Source organism: Arachis stenosperma, chromosome 5, assembly GCF_014773155.1.
Source record: "Arachis stenosperma cultivar V10309 chromosome 5, arast.V10309.gnm1.PFL2, whole genome shotgun sequence".
Classification (NCBI taxonomy): domain Eukaryota; kingdom Viridiplantae; phylum Streptophyta; class Magnoliopsida; order Fabales; family Fabaceae; genus Arachis; species Arachis stenosperma.
This window is the reverse complement of record NC_080381.1, coordinates 102,256,311-102,279,533: the sequence shown is the minus strand read 5'-3', so window position 1 is coordinate 102,279,533 and position 23,223 is coordinate 102,256,311. Positions and strand designations below refer to the sequence as shown.

The following is a 23,223-nucleotide window of genomic DNA, read 5'->3' as shown; positions in this document are numbered from 1 at the left end:
AAAGTAGACATCCTGGGCTTTCCAGCAATATATGATAGTCCATACTTTGCCCAAGATTTGATGGCCCAAACCGGCGTTCAAAGTCACCCCAAGAAATCCCAGCGTTAAACGCTGGAACTGGCACCCAAATGGGAGTTAAACGCCCAAACTGGCACCAAAGCTGGCGTTTAACTCCAAGAAGAGTCTCTGCACGAAAAATGCTTCATTGCTCAGCCCAAGCACACACCAAGTGGGCCCGGAAGTGGATTTTTATGTCATTTACTCATTTCTGTACACCTGAGGCTACTAGTTTTCTATAAGTAGGACCTTTTACTATTGTATTAAGAATCTTCGGATCTTTGGAACCTTTTTCTTTAGATCTTTTGATCACTTTGGGAGGCTGGCCATTCGGCCATGCCTAAACCTTATGCTTATGTATTTTCAACGGTGGAGTTTCTACACACCATAGATTAAGGTGTGGAGCTCTACTGTACCTCGAGTATTAATGCAATTACTATTGTTCTTCCATTCAATTTCGCTTGTTCTTTGTCCAAGATATCACTTGTTCTTCAACTTAATGAAGGTGATGATTGTCATGAATCATCACCATTCTCACTCATGAACAAGGTGACTGACAACCATTCTTGTTCTACAAGCATCTGAGGCTTAGTGAATATCTCTTGGATTCCTGATAACACGATGCATGGTTGATCGCCTGACAACCGAGTGCTCGCCTGACAAACGAGCCAGCCATTCCGTGAGATCAGAGTCTTCGTGGTATAGGCGAGAACTGATGGCAGCATTCAAGAGAATCCGGAAGGTCTAACCTTGTCTGTGGTATTCTGAGTAGGATTCAATGACTGAATGACTGTGACGTGCTTCAAACTCCTGAGGGCGGGGCGTTAGTGACAGACGCAAAAGAATCACTGGATTCTATTCCGGCCTGATTGAGAACCGACAGATGAATTCCGCTATGCTGTGACAGAGCATATGCAATCGCTTTCACTGAGAGGATGGGAGGTAGACACTGACAATGGTGAAACCCTTGCTTAAGCTTGCCATGGAAAGGAGTAAGAAGGATTGGATGAAGGCAGTAGGAAAGCAGAGAGACGGAAGGGAAGGCATCTTCATGCGCTTATCTGAAGTTCCTACCAATGAATTACATAAGTATCACTATCTTTATCTTTTATGTTATTTTCGTTCATCATCATATACATTTGAGTTTGCCTGACTAAGATTTACAAGATGACCATAGCTTGCTTCAATACTAACAATCTCCGTGGGATCGACCCTTACTCACGTAAGGTATTACTTGGACGACCCAGTGCACTTGCTGGTTAGTTGTGCGAAGTTGTGTAATGCCATGGTATTGAGCTACCACGTTTGTGGAGCCATTACCGGGGATTATGAGAGTTGTGAAAAAAGTATTGTTCACAATTTCGCGCACCAAGTTTTTGGCACCGTTGCCGGGGATTGTTCAAGTTTTGAGCAAGCTTTTGGTAACAATGCCTGGGATTGTTCTAGTTTGGACAACTGACGGTTCATCTTGTTGCTTAGATTAGGTATTTATTTTTTTCGAAATTCTTGAAGATGAATTCTAGAGTTTCATGATGATTTGTTGAAATCTGGCTGGCTGAGAAGCCATGTCTAATCTGATTGGACCGAGGTTTCAACTTATCACCACAAGAGCTTGTTGATTTTCATTAATTTTGCTTTTGGAGCAGTGATCTGCTAAGGCTTGGCTGACCTTTGATCATGTCTAGTGTTTTGGACCGAGGCTTTCTTTGAAAGCTTGGCTGGCTGTGAAGCCATGTCTAATTTCTGGACCGGAGTCTTAGACTAGCATTGCACTGATTCCTGGAATTCTCATTAAGAATTTTGATATCTTTCCCCACTTAATCTTCGAAAAACACAAAAAAATTACAAAATCATAAAATTCAAAAATATTTCTTGTTTGAGTCTAGTGTCTCATCTTATGTTTGGTGTCAATTGCATGCATTCATATGTCTTAGTGATCTTCAAGATGTTCTTGATGATTTACTTGTTCTGATCTTTGAATTCTATTGACTTGAGTGTCTTGTGTGTCTCATGAGCATTTTCATTTTTGTTAGGGTCAGTAGTATACAAACTGCTAAGTTTGGTGTCTTGCATGCATTGTTGTTTGATTCTAGTTGCATTTTGATTATTAAAAATCCAAAAATATTTTTAATTTGTGTCTTTTCAAGTCAATGATACAAAGAGTTGAAGATTCACAACATACTGCAGAGGAATTATACAGAAAAAGCTGAGCATTCAAAAATGCCCAGTGAAGAAGACAGACTGGCGTTTAAACGCCAGCCAGGGTACCTGGTTGGGCGTTTAACGCCCAAAGAGGTAGCATTTGGGCGTTAAACGCCAGAATGTATACCATTCTGGGCGTTTAACGCCAGGATGGTGCTAGGGGAAGATTTTGTTTTCAAAATCAATTTTTTTTCAAGTTTTCAAAGTTTTTCAAAATCAAATCTTTTTCAAATCATATCTTTTCAATCAAATGTTTTCAAAATCAATTTCTTTTCTTTTTCAAAGATACTTCCTAACAATTAATGATTTGATTGAACATTTTAAGTATGTTGCCTTTTCTGTTGAGAAAGGTTTAATGTTTGAATCATATCTTTTCTTGTTAGGCAAGTCACTAATTTCCAAAATCAAATCTTTTAAAATTATTTTCAAAACATATCTTTTAAAATTGTTTTCAAATCATATCTTCTCAATCAAATTTTTTTTTACCAATCATATCTTCTCAACCACATCTTTTTCAAAATAGTTTTCAATCAAATCTTTTTAACTTCTAATTTCAAAATCTTTTTCAAAAAAATCACTTGATTTCTCTTTTCCACTTTCAATTTTCGAAAATTATCAATCAATTTTTCAAAATGTTTTCAAAATCTTCTTAATTTAATTTTCGAAAATCCACTTCCCTCTCTCTCACATCCTTCTATTTATGGAGTACTACTCCTTCTTAATGCACAATTCGAACTCTATCTCATCAAGTTCGAATTCTTCTACCTTCTTTCTTCTATTTTTCTTTTCCTCTGACACCTTAAGGAATCTCTATACTGTGACATAGAGGATTCCACATTTTCTTTTTCTCTTCTCTTTCATATGAGCAGGAGCAGAGACAAAGGCATTCTTGTTGAAGCTGACCCTGAACCTGAGAGGACCTTGAAGCGGAAGCTAAGAGAAGCTAAAGCACAACTCTCTTTAGAGGACCTGACCGAATTCTTCAAAGAAGAAGAACACATGGCAGCCGAAAACAACAACAATGCCAACAATGCAAGGAAGGTGCTGGGTGACTTCACTGCACCTACTCCTGATTTCTATGGGAGAAGCATCTCTATCCCTGCCATTGGAGCAAACAACTTTGAGCTTAAGCCTCAATTAGTTTCTCTAATGCAACAGAATTGCAAGTTCCATGGACTTCCAATGGAAGATCCTCATCAGTTCTTAGCTGAATTCTTGCAAATCTGTGACACAGTCAAGACTAATGGGGTTGACCCTGAGGTCTATAGACTGATGCTATTCCCTTTTGCTGTAAGAGACAGAGCTAGAATATGGTTAGATTCTCAACCTAAAGAAAGCCTGGACTCTTGGGAAAAGCTAGTCAATGCCTTCTTGGCAAAGTTCTTTCCACCTCAAAGATGGAGTAAGCTTAGAGTGGAAGTCCAAACCTTCAGACAGAAGGATGGAGAATCCCTCTATGAAGCTTGGGAAAGATACAAACAATTAATCAGAAAATGTCCCTCAGACATGATTTCTGAATGGAGCATCATAGGTATTTTCTATGATGGTCTCTCTGAACTATCCAAGATGTCTTTGGATAGCTCTGCTGGAGGATCTCTTCATCTGAAGAAGACGCCTACAGAGGCTCAGGAACTAATTGAAATGGTTGCAAATAACCAATTCATGTACACTTCTGAAAGGAATCCTGTGAACAATGGGACTAGTCAGAAGAAAGGAGTTCTTGAGATTGACACTCTGAATGCCATACTGGCTCAGAACAAGATATTGACTCAACAAGTCAATTTGATTTCTCAAAGTCTGTCTGGAATGCAGAATGCACCTGGCAGTACTAAGGAAGCTTCATCTGAGGAAGAAGCTTATGATCCTGAGAATCCTTCAATGGAAGAGGTGAATTACCTAGGAGAACCCTATGGAAACACCTACAATTCTTCATGGAGAAATCACCCAAATTTCTCATGGAAGAATCAAGAGAGACCTCTACAAGGTTTCAATAACAATAATGGTGGAAGAAACAGGTTTAGCAATGGCAAGCCTTTTCCATCATCTTCTCAGCAACAGACAGAGAGTTCTAAGCAGAGTACTTCTGACTTAGCAACAATGGTCTCTGATCTAATAAAGACCACTCAAAGTTTCATGACTGAAACAAGGTCCTCCATTAGGAATTTGGAAGGACAAGTGGGTCAGCTGAGTAAGAAAGTTACTGAACTTCCTCCTAGTACTCTCCCAAGTAATACAGAAGAAAATCCAAAAGGAGAGTGCAAGGCTATCAACATGGCCGAATTCTGGAAGGAAGAAGAGGCAGAGGACGCCACTGAGGAAGACCTCACTGGACGTCCACTGGCCTCTAATGAGTTCCCCAATGAGGAACCATGGGAATCTGAGGCTCAAGATGAGACCATAGAGATTCCATTGGACTTACTTCTGCCATTCATGAGCTCTGATGAGTATTCTTCCTCTGAAGAGGATGAGTATATCACTGAAGAGCAAGTTGCTAAATACCTTGGAGCAATCATGAAGCTAAATGCATGACAAGTTATTTGGAAATGAGACTTGGGAGGATGAACCCCCTTTGCTCACCAAAGAACTGGATGACTTGTCTAGGCAGAAACTGCCTCAAAAGAGGCAGGATCCTGGGAAGTTTTCTATACCTTGTACCATAGGCACCATGACCTTCAAGAAGGCCTTGTGTGACTTAGGGTCAAGTGTAAACCTCATGCCCCTATCTGTAATGGAAAAATTAGGGATCTTTGAGGTGCAAGCTGCAAGAATCTCATTAGAGATGGCAGACAATTCAAGAAAACAAGCTCATGGACTTGTAGAGAATGTTTTGGTGAAGATTGAAGACCATTACATCCCTACTGATTTCATAGTCCTAGAGACTGGGAAATGCATGGATGAATCTATCATCCTTGGCAGACCCTTCCTAGCCACAGCAAAGGCTATGATTGATGTTGATAGAGGAGAGTTGATCATTCAAGTGAATGAAGAATCCTTGGTGTTTAAAGCCCAAGGACATCCCTCTGTCACCATGGAGAAGAAGCATGAAGAGCTTTTCTCAAAACAGAGCCAAGCAGAGCCCCCACAGTCAAACTCTAAGTTTGGTATTGGGAGGCCACAACCAAACTCTAAGTTTGGTGTTGAACCCCCACATTCAAACTCTAAGTTTGGTGTTGGGAGGTTCCAACACGGCTCTGAACATCTGTGAGGCTCCATGAGAAGTCCTCTGTCAAGCTAATGACATTAAAGAAGCGCTTGTTGGGAGGCAACCCAATGTTTTATAGTTAATTATTTTCTTTTGTTAGTTTATCTTTTTTTTGTAGGTTGATGATCATAAGAAGTCACAAAAACAATGAAAAAAGCAAAAACAGAATGAAAAACAGGAAGAAAAACAGCACACCCTGGAGGAAGAAGCTGCTGGCGTTTAAACGCCAGTAAGCCTAGCAGTTGGGCGTTTAACGCCCAGTCTGGCACCATTCTGGGCGTTTAACGCCAGAAAGGGGCACCAGACTGGCGTTAAACGCCAGAAAAGGGCTAGAACCTGGCGTTAAACGCCAGGAATGGGCACCAGCCCGGCGTTTAACGCCAGAAATGGCTCAAAACGTGAATTTTGATGCCATTTGGTGCAGGGATGACTTTTCCTTGACACCACAGGATCTGTGGACCCCACAGGACCCACACCCACCCCACCATCACTCTCTCTCTTCTTCCCCCATTCACCAATCACCTCAACACCTCTTCCCCAAAAACCCTTCACCTATCAAATCCCATCTTTCTCTTCACCGCTCACATCCATCCTTCATAAATCCCCACCAACCTCACCCTTCAAATTCAAACCACTTTCCCTCCTAAACCCACCCATAATGGCCGAACCATTACCCCCCTCTCTCCTATATATACCCTTCTTCAACCCTTCATTTTCACACAACCTAAACACCACTTCTCCCCCTCTTTGGCCGAATACACCACCATCTCCCTCTTCCTCATTTCTTCTTCTTCTACTCTCTTCTTTCTTTTTTTGCTCGAGGACGAGCAAACATTTTAAGTTTGGTGTGGTAAAAGTGTTGCTTTTTCATTTTTCCATAACCATTATGGCATCCAAGGCCGGAGAAACCTCTAGAAAGAGGAAAGGGAAGGCAAAAGCTTCCACCTCCGAGTCATGGGAGATGGATAGATTCCTCTCAAGGGTGCATCAAGTCCACTTCTATGAAGTTGTGGCCTTGAAGAAGGTGATCCCCGAGGTCTCCTTTTCACTCAAAAAGGGTGAATATCCGGAGATCCGACATGAGATCCGAAGAAGAGGTTGGGAAGTTCTTACCAACCCCATTCAACAAGTCGGAATCTTGATGGTTCAAGAGTTCTATGCCAATGCATGGATCACCAAGAACCATGACCAAAGTGTGAACCCGAATCCAAAGAATTATCTCACTATGGTTCGGGGGAAATACTTGGATTTTAGTCCGGAGAGTGTGAGGGTGGCGTTCAACTTGCCTATGATGCAAGGAGATGAGCATCCTTATACAAGAAGGGTCAACTTTGATCAAAGGTTGGACCAAGTCCTCACAATCATATGTGAAGAGGGCGCACAATGGAAGCAAGATTCAAGAGGAAAGCCGGTTCAAGTGAGAAGGCATGACCTCAAGCCCGTGGCTAGAGGATGGTTAGAGTTCATACAACGCTCAATCATTCCCACTAGCAACCGGTCCGAAGTTACCATAGACCGGGCTATCATGATCCATAGCATCATGATTGGAGAAGAAATAGAGGTTCATGAGGTTATAGCCCAAGAACTCTATAAGGTGGCGGACAAGACCTCCACCTTGGCAAGGTTAGCCTTTCCTCATCTCATCTGTCACCTCTGTTATTCAGTTGGAGTTGACATAGAGGGAGACATCTCCATTGATGAGGACAAGCCCATCACCAAGAAAAGGATGGAGTACACAAGAGATCCCACTCATCATGAGATCCCTGAGATTCCTCAAGGGATGCACTTTCCTCCACAAAACTATTGGGAGCAACTAAACACCTCCCTAGGAGAGTTGAGTTCCAACATGGGACAACTAAGGGTGGAGCATCAAGAACACTCCATCATCCTTCATGAAATTAGAGAAGACCAAAAAATCATGAGGGAGGAGCAACAAAGACAAGGAAGAGACATTGAGGAGCTCAAGCACTCCATAGGACCTTCAAGAGGAAGGAAGAGCCGCCATCAATAAGGTGGACCCGTTCTTTGATTTCCTTGTTCTTTATTCTTCTGTTTTTCGAAAATTATGCTTATGTTTATCCATGTTTGTGTCTTGTGATCATTAGTGTCTTAGTGTCTATGCCTTAAAGTTATGAATGTCCTATGAATCCATCACCTTTCTTGAATAAAAACGTGCTTAAATTGAAAAGGAAAGAATTGCATGAATTCTGAATTTAATAATAGTTTAATTAATTTGATGTGGTGGCAATACTTTTGTTCTCTGAATGTATGCTTAAACAGTGCATATGTCTTTTGAATTTGTGATTCATGAATGTTGGCCCTTGAAAGAATGATGAAAAAGGAGACATGTTACTGAGGATCTGAAAAATCATTAAAAATGATTCTTGAAGCAAGAAAAAGCAGTAAAAAAAAGGACCGAAAAAAAAAACGAAAAAGATGGAGAAAAAGAAAGAAAAAGAAAGAATAAAGTTGTGATCCAAGGCAAAAAGAGTGTGCTTAAGAACCCTGGACACCTCTAATTGGGGACTCTAGCAAAGCTGAGTCACAATCTGAAAAGGTTTACCCAATTATGTGTCTGTGGCATGTATGTATCCGGTGGTAATATTGGAAGACAGAGTGCTTTGGGCCACAGCCAAGACTCAATAAATAGCTATGTTCAAGAATCATCATACTTTACTAGGAGAATCATTAACACTATCTGGATTCTAAGTTCCTAAAGAAGCCAATCATTCTGAATTTCAAGGGATAGAGTGAGATGCCAAAACTATTCAGAGGCAAAAAGTTAAAAGCCCCGCTCATCTAATTAATACTGATCTTCATAGATGTTTTTGGAGTTCATTGCATATTCTCTTCTTTTTATCTTATTTGATCTTCAGTTGCTTGGGGACAAGCAACAATTTAAGTTTGGTGTTGTGATGAGCGGATAATTTGTACACTTTTTGGCATTGTTTTTAGTATGTTTTTAGTATGATCTAGTTAGTTTTTAGTATATTTTTATTAGTTTTTAGTTAAAATTCACTTTTCTGGACTTTACTATGAGTTTGTGTGTTTTTCTGTGATTTCAGGTATTTTCTGGCTGAAATTGAGGGACCTGAGCAAAAATCTAATTCAGAGACCAAAAAGGACTGCAGATGCTGTTGGATTCTGACCTCCCTGCACTCGAAGTGGATTTTCTGGAGCTACAGAAGCCCAATTGGCGCGTTCTTAACGGCGTTGGAAAGTAGACATCCTGGGCTTTCCAGCAATATATGATAGTCCATACTTTGCCCAAGATTTGATGGCCCAAACCGGCGTTCAAAGTCACCCCAAGAAATCCCAGCGTTAAACGCTGGAACTGGCACCCAAATGGGAGTTAAACGCCCAAACTGGCACCAAAGCTGGCGTTTAACTCCAAGAAGAGTCTCTGCACGAAAAATGCTTCATTGCTCAGCCCAAGCACACACCAAGTGGGCCCGGAAGTGGATTTTTATGTCATTTACTCATTTCTGTACACCTGAGGCTACTAGTTTTCTATAAGTAGGACCTTTTACTATTGTATTAAGAATCTTCGGATCTTTGGAACCTTTTTCTTTAGATCTTTTGATCACTTTGGGAGGCTGGCCATTCGGCCATGCCTAAACCTTATGCTTATGTATTTTCAACGGTGGAGTTTCTACACACCATAGATTAAGGTGTGGAGCTCTGCTGTACCTCGAGTATTAATGCAATTACTATTGTTCTTCCATTCAATTTCGCTTGTTCTTTGTCCAAGATATCACTTGTTCTTCAACTTAATGAAGGTGATGATTGTCATGAATCATCACCATTCTCACTCATGAACAAGGTGACTGACAACCATTCTTGTTCTACAAGCATCTGAGGCTTAGTGAATATCTCTTGGATTCCTGATAACACGATGCATGGTTGATCGCCTGACAACCGAGTGCTCGCCTGACAAACGAGCCAGCCATTCCGTGAGATCAGAGTCTTCGTGGTATAGGCGAGAACTGATGGTAGCATTCAAGAGAATCCGGAAGGTCTAACCTTGTCTGTGGTATTCTGAGTAGGATTCAATGACTGAATGACTGTGACGTGCTTCAAACTCCTGAGGGCGGGGCGTTAGTGACAGACGCAAAAGAATCACTGGATTCTATTCCGGCCTGATTGAGAACTGACAGATGAATTCCGCTATGCTGTGACAGAGCATATGCAATCGTTTTCACTGAGAGGATGGGAGGTAGCCACTGACAATGGTGAAACCCTTGCTTAAGCTTGCCATGGAAAGGAGTAAGAAGGATTGGATGAAGGCAGTAGGAAAGCAGAGAGACGGAAGGGAAGGCATCTTCATGCGCTTATCTGAAGTTCCTACCAATGAATTACATAAGTATCACTATCTTTATCTTTTATGTTATTTTCGTTCATCATCATATACATTTGAGTTTGCCTGACTAAGATTTACAAGATGACCATAGCTTGCTTCAATACTAACAATCTCCGTGGGATCGACCCTTACTCGCGTAAGGTTTATTACTTGGACGACCCAGTGCACTTGCTGGTTAGTTGTGCGAAGTTGTGTAATGCCATGGTATTGAGCTACCACGTTTGTGGAGCCATTACCGGGGATTATGAGAGTTGTGAAAAAAGTATTGTTCACAATTTCGCGCACCAGATTGAAACCATGACAGATACTGTTTTGACATTTTCACAGCCTTTGCTTCACGTGACAAAATATTTCTCAAGGGCAGGGATAATTCTGAGCTTGCTGTAGTCTATTCATCTTACATATCAAAACTGTTATCTAGATATAGAGGGTCCAATAATATTGGAGCATTGATTATGGAACCAGGCAAGAATTTTATGAGCTTGCATAATTTGAAGTCCTCATTTTAATTCCAAACTGTCCTCCTTTCCCTCTAATGATCTTATCTGTTGATATTACTTTCTCCAATGAATAAATATGAATGAGAAAAACAGAACAAGAATCAGTTACTCACTTAACACACATCAATGTGATAATATATTAGAGCTATGCTCACAGTAATGCAACTTTCTGTGTAAGGAAAATATTGCATATGGTCTCTACTCTCTAGATCTTCCAAAAAGAAAAAGTTTCTTGCTTTTCTGTCTTGGTTTCTTAAGACGTTTTCATTCTTTAGTTGTTCCATTGTCTATTGAGATTTCTAAATTAAAATAGTTGCACCTATTTCCCTAAATTTCTATAATCTCATTTGGACCTGAACTTTTCTTTAGTTATACAAGGTGCTGGAGGAATGCATATGGTTGATCCATTGTTTCAGCGAGTACTTGTTAATGAGTGTTGGAGTAGAAATATTCTGGTTATCTTTGATGAGATTTTATAATCAATGTTTTATTTTTATGCTACTAGGATTTATAGTTAATTTAAAATTTAATATTTAGGTTTAAAACGTTGATAAGTATTAGTTAAAAAATATTATAAATATAAAGTAAATATTGATTTTGTAAGTTTTTATGTATTTAATGTATTGAGAAAACTAAAATTTTCTTTGTTTAATTTACTTCCTTTACTAATACTCTTAATTCACTTTTTAGTCAAATGATAGATAATTATACAGCAAATTTGTCAGGAAAAAAATTAAAAACTTTGGGTTATTAGCTAACCTTTATAATTATATACGCACAACTATATTTAAGTTACTAAAAACTTTATTGACAACTATAATTTCCTATACCAGGAGAGTATGATAAAGCTGATTCATTTTTCCCCACATTCTTTTTATATATTTTTTTATTATTTTTATTTTTCAGTGTTTCTCGATGCAACAAATAATGGCTTTTCTAATTTTAAGTTCCAAATTTTATAAATATTTGATATTTGATTTAGCCATTTAGCTTTTAGTGCTAGTATTTTGTGTTTATGGAAAGCCATGTTCCTCAACAGTGTCTTGATGTCATATTAATGTGATATGTCCTCTTGTTTTGGTTAGCTCAAGGCTCTCTTGCATGGACATTCTAACTCTGCACATGCTTTGGGTTGCATGGCTACTGTTAAATCAATCCAATGGTTTAAAGATCCTTGTTCCAATATGTTGTTCCTGTTCATGCGGAAGTTGCCCAGAGGAAAAAGAGAAATTGGTCAGAACTTGAGGAACCGCACTTCGGTGAATATCTTAGTTTCAATATTCTGTTATTTAAACCTGGTGTTTTGATGGCTTTTACCACGTTATTAGTGTGTGTTTCTGTTCTATCATAGGTGAGGGTGATCTTATGGATGTGGATCATGAGGACATTATGCTTATTGTGCCTCCACTTTTTGCTCTGAAGCATATGCCAGAAAATTTAGTGTTAGTTTCTCTCACTTTCTTAAATTGAATTTTTTAAATTCTCATATCTTAATATCTTTTCTCAACTGGTGGAGTGGGAGGTGCCAATGAGGTTCTTAGTTCAGATATGTTTTTCCTAGCACTATGCTATATTTAACAGTCCTGCAGCTATCATCATTGGGAATGGCCTCACATTATCATCGAATTTTGTTGTTTTGTAGGTAAATAACCTCACTGCTATACAAGTAAATAACAGGTGTTGCAGGAGAGAGCTGTGAGCACATCACGGCATGGACGAGCTACATTCTCTGCCTAACTTTTTCAGGTTACTTTATAGTTTGTAGCTTGGCTATATATCTAGAGACTGCGGGTATGAGAAATTATCTATTTATTAGCTATAATATGAGAAAATGTTTTTATCTGCACTAGTCTGAACTAGTTTTAAATTTTACGAATACTCTGTGGGTATATAGGAACTAACACTAATCACCTTGTCCTTATTCGTAAAATTATCACAGTTCTAGCATTTTATGTTTGATACTAATAGCAATGGGAGCTTAATCTGTTGTCTGTTGATATCTCAAAATTGATCTTTCTTTCTTTTATCATGCATTTTGTTCATGGACGATGAAGATGCTGGAAAGCCTGTAGCAAGCTTCTTTGGCATCACTGGAAAAGGTCCCAAAGTAATGGAACCACCACCCTTTCTTCGTTTTATCTAAGTATGTGAGAATGAAACTCATCGAATCTTGCATAGGTACTTGCATATATTGGAAATAATGATGGGAGAAAATTTTTATATGATGGTGAGGTGACTGTTGACAATATTAAGGTACGCTTCTTTCTACTTGCCAGGGGCCCTGTTCATTTTGTTATCATGTTAATGAATATGCATGAATGCTATCTTCTATCTTAGTCATGTTTGAAATTTTGGTTGTGGCTGAAAATTCCATGTATGCTTTTTTTCTTAGGCATTTGGTGAAGATTTTCTTCATGACAAGTTAAAACCTTTCCTCAAGTCAGATCCAGTTCCAGAAACTGAGTTATTTTCATTTTACATAAATGTTCTTTTGGCCTGGTATTTTAGCCACTAATTTAACATGTATGCTAACTTGGCAGAATGATGGTGACGTAAAAATTGTTGTCGGGGATAACTTCGATGACATTGTCTTGGATGAGTCAAAGGATGTTCTCCTTGAGGTACAATAATACTTGTTCCATAGCTTGCAAGAGTCATTTTTGCTTGTAAACATTGATCATATTAATAAGTTGTCATCGTAATATTAGGTTTATGCTCCTTGGTGTGGCCATTGCCAAGCACTGGAACCAACATACATGGTATATTAGGTTAATACTCTAATCTTTGCAAAAAGTACATAACACATGCTTTCTACATCTATTATTAGTGTTAACTGTTTAGGTTTATCTGCTTCTCTAACAAATCAAGGAAATAAAGTATATTGAGAAACAAAGTACTTAGAGATGTAATTCGGTATATACTGCAAAGGTTTGAAAACTTCCATTTTCTTGTTATGCATAGATTTCATCAGCAGTCCCTGAAGGCAAAGAAAGGTGTATCATCTTCCAATAATTTGTTGCCCAAAAACAAAATGATCAACAGAATTCTGAGTGCACAAAATCTTCAAGGAAAACTCCCTCCAGAACCTGTCAAGCTGCCACACCTTCAAGAGATGCATGTAATAAATGTCTTATTTGAAGTAGGAGACCATACTTAAGAGGATATATATTTGAAGTAGTAAAAACAGCACTTATTAGATAGTTTAAATACATTATTAAATATTAAGATAGTTTGGGGAACTGGATGGTAGATTTGACTAATTAGTGCTTATTACAATGCTTGTATTTTGGTAAGTTTAGTAAGACAAATTTTTGTATAGGAGTTATTACTTTTGATTTCCAATAATAAAAAATTATATATTATATTAATACTTTGTTTATGAGTTATAATACTTTATTTATGGATTATGATTTTTTGTTATTGTGAAATTTTAATCACAAAATTATTTATTTAACACGATAAAAACATCGGTAAAAACTGCTTTTTTAAACGATAAAAAATGTTACTGTCAGGGTAAAATGGCGGTTCAAAATGCCATTTTAACCAACCAAAACGCTATTGTTAGGGTAAAAATGGCGGTTTAAAAATGCCGTTTTAATCAACCAAAATGTCATTATGTCAGGGTAATAATGGCGGTTCAAACCGCCGTATTAACCTATCAAAAACCGCCGTTTTAACTTTGGAAATAACGGCGGTTTGAACCGCCGTTTTAACCTATCAAAAAACTGCCATTTTAACCCCTGGAAATAACGGCGGTTTGAACCGCCGTTTTAACCTATTCAAAAACCGCCGTTTTTAACCAAGGGAATTGTGGAGGTTTTTAAAAAACCGCCGTAATAACCAGAATGGCGCCCAGAATTACGTCGTTTTACAAAACCGCCATTCTTGATAATAATGGCAGTTCAAACCGTCGTAAATACCCAAAAAAACGGCCGTTTTTACCAAAATTTTTTGTAGTGAATAGGCATATTTCAAGCTTAGAGGTAGGGTTTTTAGCTCTAGTTTTGGTGCCTCTTCTCCATTGTTGTCTTTGTGGGTTGTCATGATTGAACTTTCTATAGTTCCTTGTGGTGGTTCTTCACGTGGTGCTTGTTGCTCCAATTCCATACTTCCTTCATATTGCTCTTCTTCCAAAACTCCTTGGACTATTTGTTCTATGGTGTCCACCATCATGCATTCTCCTATTGCTTTATTGGGATAACTCATTGCCTTGAAGACATTGAAGACCATTTTTTCCTCATGTAATCTCAAGACTAGTTCTCCTTTTTGCACATCAATGATGGCTCCAGCAGTAGCTAAGAATGGCCTTCCTAGGATAATTGGAGTGTTTGCCTCTTCTTCCATATCCAGCACAACAAAGTCAGCTGGGAAGATGAATTCCCCCACCTTCACCAATAAATCTTCCACCACTCCATGTGGAAACTTGAATGTCCTGTCAGCTAATTAGAGTGCCATTCTTGTTGGTTTGGCTTCCTCAATTCTCATCATTCTCATCATGTTCAAGGACATGAGATTGATGCTAGCCCCCAAGTCACATAAAGCCTTTTCAATAGTAATATCCCCTATGATGCAGGGGATTTAGAAACTCTTTGGGTCCTTCATTTTCTAGGGGAGTTTCTTTTGTATGATGGCACTATATTCCTCAGTTAGGACTACAGTCTCCTTTTCTCCCCAGTTTCTTTTTCTTGTCATGAGCTCCTTCAGGAACTTTACGTAGAGGGGCATTTGCTCCAATGCTTCAGCAAATGGTATGTTGATTTGGAGCTTTTTGAAGATTTCTAAAAATCTAGAAAACTGGCTGTCCTTCCCATCCTTCTTTAGCCTTTATGGGTATGGTACCTTTGGCACATAAGGCTTCAAGATTGGCTTTGGTGAAGATAGGCTAGGGTCCTCTTCTTTCTTCCTATTTTCAGGCTTTTCTGCAGCTTCTTCTTTGTGGTTCTCCTGGTTTTCGGTGGCTTCTTCTATCACTTTTCCACTTCTAAGTGTGATGGCCTTGCACTCCCTTCTTGGGTTGGCCATGGTGTCACTTGGAAATGTGTGTGTAGGCATTAGAATTTGCTTGGATAAGAACCCCACTTATGCTTCTAGCTTTGAGATTACTGCACCTTGGTTCTTCAAATTTGAAGAGAGTAGAAATGGCCCATGTGAGCTGTGATGATAGCTGTGCTATTACGGCCTCTACTCTCTCAAAGTTACCCTTGATTTCACACGGTTGTGAGGTTGGGGTTAGTGTGTCGTGATGGTGGTGTGTTTGCTGGTTGGAAGGATATGATATGTGAGGTGGATTATGGTAAGGTCTATTGTTATTTGACTGATGATTGGAGTTGTGATTGTGGTATTGATTGGCTTGGTATGGTTTGTTGTGATCTTAGTTGTGATTTTGTTGGTTCCCCCACCCAAAATTTAGGTGGTTCTTCCATCCTGGGTTATATGTCTTGGAGCTAGGGTCATATGGTGGTCGAGAGGGGTTATGCACATTGTTTGCTTGCTCACATTCAACTTCTGGTTCATTTTCTTCTTGGGGTGGTGCTTGAGCTTGGACAACTGTAACTTGATTATTTTCCATTTTCTTGGATAAGGCTGCCAATTGTGCTGCAATTGCCTTGTTTTATGCCGACAGGGCATCCATAGAATTGAGTTCCAGCACCCCTTTCTTTTGGCCTCTTTCTGAAGCATAGAAGTAGTCATTCTCAACTTCAGTTTCAATGACATCTATGGCTTCCTCAATGGTCTTCTTCTTGTTGAGTGAACCCCCTGAAGAGTGGTCCACAGCCTTCTTTGATTCATAGGTTAATCCTTCATAGAAAATGTGGAGCTGCACACACTCATTAAACATATCTGGTGGGCATTTTCTTATTAGATCTTTGAACCTCTCTCAGGCCTCATAGAGTGTTTCACCATCTAGCTATCTGAAGGTTTGCACCTTAGCTCTTAGCCTGTTGATCCTCTGTGGAGGGTAAAATCTCGCTAGAAATTTGTTCACAACATCTTCCCATGTGGTTAGGCTCTCATTGAGGAATGATTCTAACCACTTTGTTGCCTTATCTCGGAGTGAGAAAGGGAACAGAAATAGTTTGTAGGTGTCAGGGTGTACACCATTGGACTTTACAGTATCGCATATCCTCAAGAATGTGTTGAGATATTGATTTGGATCTTCTTGAGCACCTCCTCTATATGAGCAGTTATTCTAGACTAGTGTGATGAGTTGAGGTTTCAACTCAAAGTTGTTGGCATAGATTGTTGGCTTGAGGATGCTGTTGCCACAGTTTTCTGGATTTGGGTTGAAATAGGAGCCTAAGACTCTCCTCTCTTGCCCAACTTGATTTCCAGCTCCTCTTCCAACATCTTCATGCACTTCGTCTTCCATGGTGGTTGTTAGATCTTCTTCTACTGGTTCTTCTCCAACTATACCCTTGCCTCTAGCCTCCCTCCTCAATCTAAGGAAGGTTCTCTCAAGTTCACTATCAAAAGAGGATGAAGTCTCTCCTCTTCTACCTGTCATACAGTCAACACATAGCAAGAAAATAGCAAGTGAAGAAATCTCCTTAGTTAAAATTAGTGATTAGCTTGAGTGATGCAATTAATCAAACAGTTAGAAGAGTGAAAGTATAAATAATGAATAGCTAAAGAAATCTCAGAAAGATAAGAAAGAGAAATAGAGATTAGAAAGGAATTTAAAGGTTACACTAGGAAATGAATAAGAAAACAATTAAGGAGAAAAAATAAAAATAAAAAAATGCTTAATCTAGCTCTCCAATCAGTTTAATCATTGTCAAATTCAAACCAATCCCCAGCAACGGCTCCATAAAACTTGATGAGTTGAATTCACTACCCTTTCCTAATAATATTGATAAATCCGCTCTTAGCAAGCTGACGTTAGGATTTTTGCTAGTAAAGAATTTTATAAAAATAGTCGCGTTGTAGATATAGATTCTAAACCAACAGAAATCCCTTCGTGCAAACGTTTTGGTTGTCACAAGTAACAAACCCCTTAAAATTGATAACCGAGTATTTAAACCTCGGGTCGTCTTCTCAGGAATTGCAGGGAGGTATGTTCTTATTATTGGTTATGAAAAAGTGTGTTTTGGGGTTGAGAGTGAGGAATGAATATGGCAAATAATTTAAATGGCAATTAAAATAAATAAATACTGTAAAGCAAATCCTTTGGCAAGGTATGAGAAATTGGAAGTTCAAACTTAGTTATTCTTGTCAATACTAATGAAAGTTGAATCTTAATTCCACTTAGTTGACCCTTGCTAAAGCAAAGGTAAGTCAAGGGACTAATTAATTTGACCTTTGAATCCTATTTATTTCCTAAGAAAAGGTTGGGATTATTGAAGTTCAGTTCAATTAGCAAAGATAACAGTTATCAATTATGTTGAGCTAAGATAACTCCTGAGTTACTGATTTCTTAACCAAGACCAAAAAGGGAAAAGTAAATTAATTCTACTGGAATGAAATTGTCTTCAGATTGGGAATAATCAATGGCATAAATAAAAGAAGGCAATATTAAACTGAAATACCTCAAATAATATTAAATAAGAAAATCATCATGAATGTGGCATAAGCCAAATAGGCAACATAACTAATATAAGCATTAAAGTATCTGAGAATAAGAGATAAATATAAAGTAAAAGAACATTGAACCTGGGATCGAGAGTCACTCCTAAAACTAAGAGAAGTCCTAAATCCTAATCCTAAAGAGAAAAGAGAGAACCTCTCTCCCAACTAAATCTAAATCATGGAAAATGACTAAAAATTGGAGACTCTTTGAATGGATGCATTCCCACACTTCATAACCTTTGGTCTATGCCTTCTGAACTTGGATTTGGGCCAAAAAGAGCTTCAGAATCCGCTATGAGCATTTTCTGTAATTTCTGGTGCGTGGCCTCTATCACGCGTCCGCGTGGGTCACGCGGCCGCGTCAATTGGAGTTTTCCTTATCGCGCGGTCGCGTCAGTCATGCGGGCGCGTCGCTGCTTCTTCGCTCTTGGCACGCGGTCGCGTCGTCCATGCGATCGCGTGGATGCCAGTTTCTCCAAAACTCCGTGTTACACTTTTCTTCCATTTTTATATGTTTTCTTTTCCATCCTTTAAGTCATTCCTGCCTTAGAAGATCTGAAACTACTCAACACACTAATCATGGCATCGAATGGAAATAAAGGTGATTAGAATAATTAATTTTAAATCATAGGAAACATATTTTTCACATACATCTCATAATAAGGAGGGGAAAGTGAAACCATGCAATTAATATGAATAAGTGGGTGAAGGATTGAATAAATCACTCAAACTAAGCACAAAATATATCACAAAATATGGGTTTATCACAAGCTCACCAAAATTATCGTCAAGTATTAACCCACATTGGAGTGGGATCGTATCCATAAAGATTGGTAGATTTGAGCAATTTTAATCAATTGGTGAATTAGTCAAGCTCAACAGAATAAGTTGTAAGTGCAGAATTATAAATGGCAGAAACATAAATGGCAAAAGAATGAAAGAAAGCAATAAAATGCAGAAATGGAAATAACAGGAATGTAAAGGGGAATGGGATTTTGTAGAATGTAAGTAAAGCTATAAAAGAATGGGACAGATAAGAATGGGGAAATTTATTGAGACAAGAGATATTGTCTCTCTAGATTAAATCCAGTTCATATCCTCTTCAATCATGTAATTCATTGACCTTTTGGCAATCATGATTGATTGAGCCCCAATCCCTTGTTGACCTAATCTCTCAGATGTTGATCAATAGCCAATTCCTTTGTCTAATTGCTCATGAAGAGAGATATGCTTGGTCCCTGGTTATACCACACATCATCATAGGTCCAGGTAGAGGGAGGATTATATGTCACCATATCCAAACACCAAAACCCAGATTCTACTCAAGTGTGAGAATGGATTTCTAGCATGGTTTCATGTTTCCTTTTCCAATGTTTCCATGAAACCCATTTTGCATTCAATCTCTTTTCCAGGTTAATTGAACACTAAGCATGAAAATCGAAATTCCTTCTAGCAAATCAAAGAGAAGATAACGAGAAGAAGAAATTCACTATCACTAATCCATCAAGTACAATAGAGCTCCATCTCTCAATGAGAGGGTGATGTGTGGAAAACAATCCAACACAAAACTCACCGGCAAGTATACCGGGTCGCATCAAGTAATAAAACTCACGGGAGTGAGGTCGATCCCACAAGGATTGAAGGATTGAGCAATTTTAGTTTAGTGGTTGATTTAGTCAAGCGAATCAAGTTTTGGTTGAGTGATTTTGTATCCAACAGTAAGTAAATGACAGAAAATGTAAAGGGGGAGGGAAGAATTGCAGAAATTAAAGAAAACTGAAAGTAAAAAAACTGAATCTTAAAGAACAAGAAATTAAATGACTGAAACTTAAAGTGCAAGAAATGTAAATTGCAGTAACTTAAAGTGCAAGAAATATAAATTGCAGAAATGAAAAGGGATTTAAGGACTGGGATGTTAGAATTTAAGCAAGGGAAAGTAAATTGCAACAATTATCAAAGCAAGAAGTGATTTGAATTCTGTTAAATCTCAAACAGAAAGGGAAATTAAATTGCAGCAGAGGTTCACAGAAGAACCAAAAGGAAAATTGGATCTCAGGACTCCAGAGACTAGATAGCAAGGTCTAGATCTCAATTGCCTTCCCAGATCCAAGTTCACAAAGCAATTAGCAAGAATTTAAAGAAGAAGCAGTAAAGGAAATGTAGTTGAACTTAATTATGCAGAAGAGGAATTAAAGAGCTTTTGAATGGAGATTGAGACAGAAATTCCTCAATTCTTCACACCCAAGACTCAAACAAGAAAAATAAAAATGCTCAAGCAAGAACCAGGAAGAAGAGAGATCAATTCTCCTCCCCAATTCTCTGAAATCTCAGTTCCTAGCTCTCAATGAAGTTTTCAAAAATCAAAAGAAGGTTCAAAAAGTCAAAAGTCAAGAGAAAGGTCCTAATTACATCAAACTATCTCCTATTTATACACTTTCTATTCTTGGATTTTGGAATTTGGATGGGCTTTTAATTTGGTGAAGAAATGAATTTAATTGAATTTTTAATCCAATTCCAGCCCATGAAGAAAGTAGCTCCCAGGAGGCTGCCCTGCCCTTGTGGAGGGCAGGGCAGGAAATGGTGCGTGCGGCCTTGTGCGTACGTGTTGGGTGTGTGTGGTGCTGCAGGATGCTGCCCTGCCCTTGTGGAGGACAGGGCAGAGTTTTCATGGTGCGCCAGATTCTGCTGCCCGTGCGTGCTTGCTGTGCCAAAGCTCCCTTGGTGCGTGCCAATCTAGTGCGCTGGCCGTGCATCACAAAATGCTGCCCTGCCCTTGTGGAGGGCAGGGCAATGTGCCAAAGGTGAAGTCCCACGTTCGATACTCGGTGGAGGCACATGTTGCTTCTTTTCCTTGGTTTTCTTGGCACCAAAGTAAGGCCTAGTTCTTTGCTTTCTCATGGTGCCGTGTTCGATCCTGGAATATTGAAAACAGGCTTGTGAGTAGCGCTCTCCCACTCCCCCTTGCTCATGAGTTCAAACCTTGTGGCAAGCATTGGTAGGCTTTTTCCTTTAATTTATTTCTTTGATGAGCCCGATATTGCTCTTGAGGAGGGCAGGGCAGAGTTTTTGCTCTCCTTGATCCTTAGCATCAAATTGTGCTCCGCCCTTGTTGTGGGCAGGGCAGTGTTGCCTCTCAAAGCTTGGTTCATTATGTTGCCCTTCTGGAGGGCAGTATGCCCTTGTGGAGGGCAATGTTAGCTTCCTCCCTTCCATGCGCCACACTTCTTGTCTCTTGGGCCACGCTTTCTTGAGCCACGCTTCCTCTTTTCTTCTTTTCTTCACCTTTGGTGCACGAAATTGCAATCACACTTTTGCAATCCTGCACAACTAACCAGCAAGTGCACTGGGTCGTCAAAGTAATACCTTGCGTGAGCAAGGGTCGATCCCACGAAGATTGTCGGCTTGAAGCAAGCTATGGTTATCTTGTAATTCTTAGTTAGGATATCAGAAATTATCAGGATTGATTGTGAAAAGCAAAAGAACATGAAATAAGTACTTGTTATGCAGTAATGGAGAATAGGTTGAGGTTTTGGAGATGCTCCATCTTCTGAATCTCTGCTTTCCTACTGTCTTCTTCATCAAACACGCAAGGCTCCTTCCATGGCAAGCTGTATGTAGGGTTTCACCGTTGTCAGTGGCTACCTCCCATCCTCTCAGTGGAAATGTTCAACGCACCCTGTCACGGCACGGCTATCCATCTGTCGGTTCTCAATCAGGCCAGAATAGAATCCAGTGATTCTTTTGTGTCTGTCACTAACGCCCCGCCTTCAGGAGTTTGAAGCTCGTCACAGTCATTCAATCATTGAATCCTACTCAGAATACCACAGACAAGGTTTAGACCTTCCGGATTCTCTTGAATGCCGCCATCAGTTCTAGCTTATACCACGAAGATTCTGATTAAAGAATCCAAGAGATATCTACTTAATCTAAGATAGAACGGAGGTGGTTGTCAGGCACACGTTCATAGTTGAGAATGATGATGAGTGTCACGGATCATCACATTCATCCGGGTTAAGAGCAAGTGATATCTTAGAACGGAAGCAAGCATGATTGAATAAGAAACAGTAGTAATTGCATTAATCCATCAAGACACAGCAGAGCTCCTCACCCCCAACCATGGGGTTTAGAGACTCATGCCGTAAGAAGTACACAAGGAAACGTGTAAAGTGTCATGAGGTACAGATACAATGTCAAAAGATCCTATTAATAGTGAACTAGTAACCTAAGGTTTACAGAAATGAGTAAATGACAGAAAAATCCACTTCCGGGCCCACTTGGTAAGTGTTTGGGCTGAGCATTGAAGCTTTCATGTGTAGAGACCTTTTCTGGAGTTAAACGCCAGCTTTCATGCCAGTTTGGGCGTTTAACTCCAAGTTTTATGCCAGTTCCAGCGTTAAACGCTGGAAATTCGAAGGCTGATTTGCCAAGCCGGTTTGGGCCATCAAATCTCGGGCAAAGTATGGATTATTATACATTGCTGGAAAGCCCATGATGTCTACTTTCCAATGCCGTTGAGAGCGCGCCAATTGGGCTTCTGTAGCTCCAGAAAATCCACTTCGAGTGCAGGGAGGTCAGAATCCAACAGCATCTGCAGTCCTTTTCAGTCTTTGAATCAGATTTTTGCTCAGGACCCTCAATTTCAGTCAGAAAATACCTGAAATCACAGAAAAACACACAAACTCATAGTAAAGTCCAGAAAAGTGAATTTTAACTAAAAACTAATAAAAATATACTAAAAACTAACTAGATCATACTGAAAATATACTAAAAACAATGCCAAAAAGCGTACAAATTATCCGCTCATCACAACACCAAACTTAAATTGATGCTTGTCCCCAAGCAACTGAAAATCAAAATAGGATAAAAAGAAGAGAATATACTATAGACTCAAAAATATCAAGGAAACTTAGCTCCAATTAGATGAGCGGGACTAGTAGCTTTTTGCCTCCGAACAGTTTTGGCATCTCACTCTATCCTTTGAAGTTCAGAATGATTGGCATCTATAAGAACTCAGACTCAGATAGTGTTATTGATTCTCCTAGTTAAGCATAATGATTCTTGAACATAGCTAGTGTATGAGTCTTGGCTGTGGCCCAAAGCACTCTGTCTTCCAGTATTACCACCGGATACATACATGCCACAGATACATAATTGGGTGAACCTTTTTAGATTGTGACTCAGCTTTGCTAGAGTCCCCAATTAGAGGTGTCCAGGGTTCTTAAGCACACTCTTTTTGCCTTGGTTCACAACTTTATTTCTTTCTTTTTCTTTCTTTCTCTTTTTTTTTTCGAAATTATTATTATTTTTTTTATTCACTGCTTTTTCTTGCTTCAAGA

General features: G+C 39.2%; 1 protein-coding gene and 1 non-coding gene across 2 annotated transcripts; one reads left to right on the top strand and one right to left on the bottom strand.

Annotated features, from left to right (window-relative positions):
- Positions 1 to 3,663: 3,663 nt before the first annotated feature.
- Positions 3,664 to 3,772, bottom strand: LOC130983346 (small nucleolar RNA R71). Its single transcript, XR_009087342.1, has one exon. It is a non-coding gene; the product is annotated as a small nucleolar RNA R71 (small nucleolar RNA).
- Positions 3,773 to 12,362: 8,590 nt separating this feature from the next.
- LOC130981010 (protein disulfide isomerase-like 1-3) lies at positions 12,363 to 14,021 on the top strand. Its single transcript, XM_057904650.1, has 5 exons — positions 12,363 to 12,428; positions 12,500 to 12,574; positions 12,862 to 12,942; positions 13,030 to 13,080; positions 13,944 to 14,021. The coding sequence occupies exons 1-5, from the start codon at positions 12,363 to 12,365 to the stop codon at positions 14,019 to 14,021; spliced, it is 351 nt and encodes a 116-aa protein (XP_057760633.1).
- The last annotated feature ends 9,202 nt before the right edge of the window (positions 14,022 to 23,223 follow it).

Coding starts and splice junctions, on each gene's coding strand:
- LOC130981010 (XM_057904650.1), top strand. CDS start 12,363: ATGGACGATGAAGATGCTGGAAAGCCTGTAGCAAGCTTCTTTGGCATC. Junction 12,429..12,499: donor TCACTGGAAAAGGTCCCAAA/GTAATGGAACCA, acceptor AATCTTGCATAG/GTACTTGCATATATTGGAAA. Junction 12,943..13,029: donor CAAAGGATGTTCTCCTTGAG/GTACAATAATAC, acceptor TCGTAATATTAG/GTTTATGCTCCTTGGTGTGG.